This window comes from Larimichthys crocea, chromosome VII, assembly GCF_000972845.2.
Source record: "Larimichthys crocea isolate SSNF chromosome VII, L_crocea_2.0, whole genome shotgun sequence".
Taxonomy (NCBI): domain Eukaryota; kingdom Metazoa; phylum Chordata; class Actinopteri; family Sciaenidae; genus Larimichthys; species Larimichthys crocea.
The window spans coordinates 22,534,981-22,542,254 of record NC_040017.1 but is presented as its reverse complement, the minus strand read 5'-3'; the positions used below and the strand labels follow the sequence as shown (position 1 = coordinate 22,542,254).

Sequence of the window (7,274 nt, the reverse complement as noted above, 5' to 3'; positions counted from 1 at the left end):
CGAATAAAATAATCATCTGTAGTCACTCAGCGTCAGCACTATCAACTATTAAACCAGGATCAGCCAGAGCCCATCAAGACCTATAGTGTCTGAAATACTGTTTAATAATTCAAGGTATAGTTTAAGATATAATATTCATGTGGGTACCAGCACACACAGGAATCCCAGGAAATGAAAAAGTGGACAGGTTAGGGAAGAAGATAGATAGATAGATAGATAGATAGATAGATAGATAGATAGATAGATAGATAGATAGATAGATAGATAGATAGATAGATAGATAGATAGATAAGGACGAGAGGACACCAGGGTCCAAGATACTAAGTGTGGGGGGCAAATAGATATTTATTACGGTGGCCCTGAAGTGCAAAACACAACAGCAAATCAAAAAACAGAACAGCAAATTCAGAAAGTTAACAGTGATCATATTTTGAAAACATCTAAACCATGTCCTTCCAGTTCAAAGGACGGACCAGGAGTCCAATCAGCGACGATTCATGTCGCCCGAGGGTACCTACCTTTTCCGTTTTGAATTTGCTGTTGTGTTTTTTGATTTGCTATTGTGTTTTTACATTTGCTATTGTGTTTTATGATTTGCTATTGTGTTTTTGAATTTGCTGTTGTGTTTTTTGATTTGCTATTGTGTTTTTGAATTTGCTATTGTGTTTTTTGATTTGCTATTGTGTTTTTTGATTTGCTATTGTGTTTTTACATTTGCTATTGTGTTTTATGATTTACTATTGTGTTTTTGAATTTGCTGTTGTGTTTTGCACTTCAGGGCCACCGTAATTTATGGTATTGAAAGCAAACGGGCCAGTTACAAGGTTGCAAAGGAAAGGAAATAGTGGCTGAGTAATGCCAGAGGGAGGCAGTAGTGCAACTAAAAGGATGCAAGCTCAAAGAAGAAGAAGAAGAAGCACACGTTTAGGTGTCAGACAAGCCTACGTGTTGTTTTCAGCTGTTTAACATACTAAATTGTAGACGATGATAAACAGACAACATGTGTAGGCCGAGTTGTGAGTAATGGCACAAGGCGTGACGTTAAATACCGCAGCTTGTTTAAAACAGTGCATGTTTATATGCAGTGTAACAGTTATTGCAGATCATCAGCATGTCTTACTTGGAGTGGGCAGAGTCTCAGCTTGCAGAGATAGAGCTGCTGATCAGCATGTTTCCCACCCAGGAGGAGCTGGAGATGACAGACCAGCTGGCACTGGCTGAGCTCAGGGACTATGTGGAGTGTTCAGATCCAGCAGACAGCCCTCCAGCGTGCAGACCTCAGTTTCTCCTCAAACAGAAGCTGGACACTGCGAGCATGGAGAGGGTATAACGAATATTTGTGTCACAGTGTGTTATTGTTATGACTCAAAACATGTCCTGAAACAATATTTCTGTTGTCCCATTCAGACGGATGTCATCCTGTCCTGTGCGTATCCATCCGAATATCCAAGTGTGTTACCAGAGGTAACAGTCAGGTAAACCACTGTCACAGATGACCTCTTTACATGCACTTATATAACTATATGACATTGTTTATAATAATAGTAAGCGGTGCATATATATTTGATCATTTTGAATTTATTCATTTATATCATTATCTATATAATTTAATGATGCGTAAATGCCCTGAGTCATCTGTGTTGTTTGTGCATGATTTTCCGAATAAGCATAAGTTTGACAGTTTACAGTACTGTTAACATTTTTCATAAATGATGCAGACATTAATAACTCAAGGCACACACATTTCAATGTTTCTGCTGGGAAGAGTTTTTTTTTTTTTTCATTCCATAAAATCCTGCAGCAGGAACCAGCAGCAGCCCGAAACTGCAAATAGCCACGAAAAGCCAAGCAAAACAGTTTAATTAGTGTGGTCTAATGTGGGAATGAAATGATTGAAAATAACATAGATTAGCAACAGACTAATTAAACAAATACTGTGACTGTGACGGAAATTAAGAGCCTATTTTCTACTGTTACGGCCTTGTTGGGAGTTAAGAAATTTGAATTGGTTAAATAGCAGGCTTCGCAGCTTGTGTGGGAAGATATATTTTACACTTCATCCTCCCGTCCGCTTTATTTATTTAAGTGGACACAAACCATAGAATCTAATTTTAATAATTAAGACGAGGCAATTTTGCATAGAGATATAGGAGTGAGATATCACAATGCAAAATAGTGCAGCAACAGCAGTAAAAAAAAAAAACACACCTTGCAATTTGCTTTCAGAAAATATTGTATTGGGTATAGTCATTCATATTGATTAGTAAGCCTATCAGCCCCTCTAAGGTCTGTTATGGCTATATTGCCCTATATGTCGTAGCAAATAAGTTTTCTTCTAGAAGTTTTTGCTTGTAAGAACTGAAACTTCTCAGTCCAAATGCCCTGAATCTTCTCTCAATCCCTCTTAAAGCATGTTTTATTTATGCCCTAGGTGTTCCGGCCTCAGCAGGGCCCAGCAGACACAGCTTCACACAGATCTCAATGCATATCTCATGGAAAACTGTCAGGGTGAAGTGTGTGTGCTCTCCGCTGTGGACTGGGTGAAAGACAACCTCCGGCTCTTCATTAATGAGAGCTTATTAACAGCACCGGCTCCTAAGAAAGAGTCTGCCTCTCCACGGCCACAGGAAGTGTTCAGCCGACTGTGGATTTATAGCCACCACATCTACAACAAGATAAAGAGGAAGAACATCTTGGAGTGGTCCAAGGAGCTGGGTCTGTCAGGATTTAGCATGCCTGGGAAGCCTGGTATTGTGTGCGTGGAAGGTCCTCAATCTGCCTGTGAGGAGTTCTGGTCCAGGTATCTTGAGTGTTGTTATTTTTAGCAGCTGATGTCACAGCCAGAAGCCTGCTGAGGTGCCAGCTTTATTATATTCCCAAACTTTTTTTCTTATTTCACAGAGTGAAGGTTCTGACATGGAAGAAGATCATGATTCGACATAGAGAGGATATTCCCCTTGATCGTCAGGGCGAGGACAGCGGGCCTATTGAAAGTGTAGACTCTCTGCGCAAATTCACAGGCTTTGAAGAGGCAATGTTTGACCCCCATGGGAACAGAGGTAATCACATGGACCTTGGGCAGCTCTACCAGTTTTTAAATGAGAAAGGCTGTTGTGATGTCTTTCAGATATATTTTGGCATTGAGGGCAGGTAGTAGTGGTCAGACATGGGCATTTTACTGGTGCTTTGTCATTGAAGTCGCTTCTCCTGAAAATAAGTGTTAACCTAAAAGGAAATGCATTCAATATTGTGCGTGTGTTTTGTTTTGTTTTTGTCTCACAAACACACTTGGGACATCATTGGGATACAAGGTAGAAAACATTTATGCAATTTGAGACACAGAATATTGAGCTAATAGGCATATATTTCAAAAAGAAACATTAAAACGATATATTTCTCAGAGTTTTTATTCATGGACCTCGGTTATATTTTGCAATTTTAATACTCCTGCAGATCACACCTTGCCCTAGGTGTTTCTTTTCTCAAATGGCACCGCTGTGTATCACTACCAGGCTATTACAGGCTATTATTTTCAGGCCTGATACCACATTAATAATTGCACAACATAGTCAACAATATGCTAGATATCTGTTTATGAAATCTGTTGATCTTCCTCTTATGAATTATAGAACTGTGAAAAGTCTCTCTCCAATTGATGATTAGTTCTTAGATAAATCGTGCATAATTGTGGATTACACTCTGGCAATTAAAACATGCAGTTATTGGACATTAATCAAATTTTGGATATCCTGCCCCCTCCCAGGACAGAGATGGAAATTAAAAAAGAAAATTCATATAGATTGTTAAGTGGGTTTTGTTCCTCCAGGGTGAGGTGTAAATGAGATCATTACAAATATGTGCTATTGTGGAAAGGTGATTTATCAGCAAAGTGCACTCTTTACATACAGTAAGCACCCATATAGTGTGTCTTTGAAAGCCCATTATCATTTCATGCTATTTAAATAACATTTAAAATCCACATAGCACATAGTTATATGATGAACAGAAATCACAAGGACACACAGTCAAAGACAAATGTTCAGTAGTCACAGGCATTTGGGTGAAATTACCTGCAAAGTTGGTATACACTGGCCAGCAGATGGCAGCATTATATAATCAAAGTTGGAAAATAAAACTTTTTCTAATAAATAGTTAATAATAAATAAAACTATTTCTCGATGTTAACATGTTTTTTTTAATATAATACGTAACCTGGATTGCAAATAGCTGTATTAATGTAAGACAAATTAAGTAATAGTATAATAATGACCTTAATAAATGGCCAAAAACAAGCTCAGGTGTTGTTTGGATCAGATTTGAGTATAGTGTTTTCATATTTTACTTTCATGAATCATTCAATAATCAAGCAGATTAAAATGTTGTAATCATTTTATGAGGTAAAACATCTGTGACCTTTGTACATTTCACAGCAGCAAGACACTAACAACAGCAATGCATTTCTTTGTAAAACCTCGAGCCAACAGTACAGACAAAACATTTTTAAAAAGATGCACAAATGAGACAATGTGTGCATCTTTTTAAAAATAATTTTGTCGACGTACCCCAGAATTCCTAACTGATGAACAGATCCAGAGATGGGGATCAGTATGAGGAGGAGTTGCTCATCCTGATATGAGTCCCAGTCTCTCTTTTGTCAGCTGGTGGTCCTGATGCTGGGGATCTGTTTTTGGTTCGGTTGGATTGGTTTGTTTGTTTTTTTCTGCTCCTCCTGATTTTACCGGTTCTTGCTTTGCCCTCAGAGAGTGGATACTCACTCCAGTCAGACTTCTAACTTGCCTCTTCAGAAGACTCATCAGAGGGGTCTTCTGTCTGTTTGTTTATCGAAGGGAGTCGGACTCCCAGGTGCATCCACAACTCCAGCAGGACTTGATACTAAATTAGGATGAGCAACCTCTTCCATCCACTCATCCTGGGTTTCTGGGTCTTGTATCCCTTTTTTCAGTCAGCATTTCTACAGTAAGTAGAAGCTGAATGAATCTGTTGGTGCCTTCAGTACTATATATGGCTATAACTAAACAGTCCCCCCCTGTAAGTAAACAGGATTGATGAAACTTTAACCTTGCTTTATTTTATGTTTTCCTCTAACAAAACAACACATCCACCAAACAGCATCAGACTCTCAGCTGTGGACAGATTAATCGCTGAAGAAGGGCTGCAATTAATATTTCAAGGAATTCCTGAAATATTACAAGATTAAACAACGATACATCAAACACAAGCAATAAAGGTTTATAACCTTAACACACAACTTAATCAAATCATTTAGTCAATATTTGTATACATGCATTACTAGAATAAAAAGGGGGAAAAGTTCTTAGTCAGTCAGTCTTTCTGCTATAATACTGTTCTCTAGTCTCATCCGTGTAGAGTTTGAAATAGCTGGACATCAGTTGATATGTCATCAAATGAACTGACATAAATGTCTATTTTTCTATTTGGCCTAATTTAATATAATGGTTGACCTCATTTCATAATATATTTGATGAAGCAATGAGCAATGGACTATGAATTTACAACTTTTATAAGAAATCAGTTGTAAAGGTTCTTTCAATAAAGGATTTATTTTTACTCCACACCTTTAATTTGTTTCATTCCATGCACAGATGACTTTGAAAATGCTATATTGATTTTTTTTTTCTTTCTTGTTGGTGAGTCTCATCGGTCCTTCACTGCCATAACTATAACACAGTAGAACATACACAGCAGCAGCAGCCTGCATGTCCTTGACAAAATATATTTAAAAATGCCAAAGTGCTAATTCAAAAGAAATCTGTTGAGGAATATTTTGTGATTCACTGGAAAACCTTTTAGCGCACTTGCACTTACTGTTGCTGTGAATGCCCTCTTCTTTCATTCCTTGGGCATGTGAACTGATGCGTAGCCCTTGTGATATTGCAGCATATGATTTTAACACCGCTAAAAAAAAAAGAGATATGACTATGAATAGTTAAGAGGAAAATGGCAACATACTTTTGTCATAGCCACTTGCTCCTTCCATCTGAGGTTCATTACTGATATCTGCCACATGCAAACACAGTAAACATGTTGTTTCAAGTAGTAGTAGTACTATACTGAAAGATGGAGCAGTGTTATTGACCTGTAATGCAGATACAGCTGTACTGCAAGCCATTAACACTACCTCTGGCCAATACAGGTCAATACCACCATAACAGGTCAAGTGAAGTGTATTATCTACTTTGTTATTGTAACTGACCTGATCTTCACTTACTTACTGATAGATAAACAGTGGAACTTTTTATGGACTATAACAGGTAGAAACGTAGCAGATTTGTTCCCTCTCTCTCTTTTCTGTTGTCTCTGAACTCAAACACGTGACTAAGGCTGAAGCGACAATGACAGTTTTTAATTTGATGGTGTTTACATCTACATCAGATGAATTGTCAAGGACCAATAGCTACAAGGCAACAAAAATAAACTTTTTAAATCAGATTTTCATACTTGGTTGCAAATTCTTTCTGAAGTGTGTGTGACCCACAGAGATCAGCAGACATCTTCCCTGGTGATGCTCTGACAGGCTTATACTGCAGTCATCTTCCCTTCTTGCATATTTCTGGGACTTGGCGTTTAAAAAAGAAATGTTCAGATGTTTGGATCATTGTCCTTCAGCAATTGCCTTAAAATTGAGGAACTGTGCTTTAAAAGTCAGGACATCCTACAGTGTTTTACAGTGGAGGTGAGCTACCTCAAAATTGATGTCGACAGTCTTGAAGTGACTCTAAGGAATTATTATTTCCTTTCATTTCTGGAGTACAGAACCAAAACAATGGAGAAATGTCACTTGTCTTTAAACTCACAGACAGTGTTGTATAGCTACTTGTTTTGTAGATGTATAGAGAGGCTATTTACTGTATGATGATTATTGTGGTTTAGGCTCTGTGTCAATGAGATGGCTCAGCAGATCAAGGTTATGCTCAGAGTATCTGGAAATCTCTGGGGTGCTTTCCTGTTTTCCCTGATCAGGGGGTCTCTGTGACTCTAACATCATTATCACAAAACTGCAGAGACAAGGTGGTGCAGGTGGTGAAGGTTGGGGCAATGGTGATGTTAATTTCCTTCCACTTACCTGCCTCACAGCGTTTCATTGCTGTGTGACATATTAATATTTTTACATGAAATGAGAGCAGGGAATGGGACCATGTCTAAATGGCCTTTTAGGTATTGTTGATGAGACCTGCATATTTTTATCTTTACTGTTGACTGATGGTGTGATATTGGGTTTTACACGCAGCAGA

General features: G+C 38.1%; 1 protein-coding gene across 1 annotated transcript; it reads left to right on the top strand.

Annotated features, from left to right (window-relative positions):
* The first annotated feature begins 845 nt into the window (after positions 1-845).
* On the top strand, positions 846-5,594 carry rwdd2b (RWD domain containing 2B). Its single transcript, XM_019259337.2, has 4 exons — positions 846-1,324; positions 1,408-1,475; positions 2,432-2,800; positions 2,902-5,594. Exons 1-4 carry the CDS (start codon positions 1,112-1,114, stop codon positions 3,152-3,154), a joined length of 903 nt encoding a protein of 300 aa, XP_019114882.2. The 5' UTR covers positions 846-1,111; the 3' UTR covers positions 3,155-5,594.
* The last annotated feature ends 1,680 nt before the right edge of the window (positions 5,595-7,274 follow it).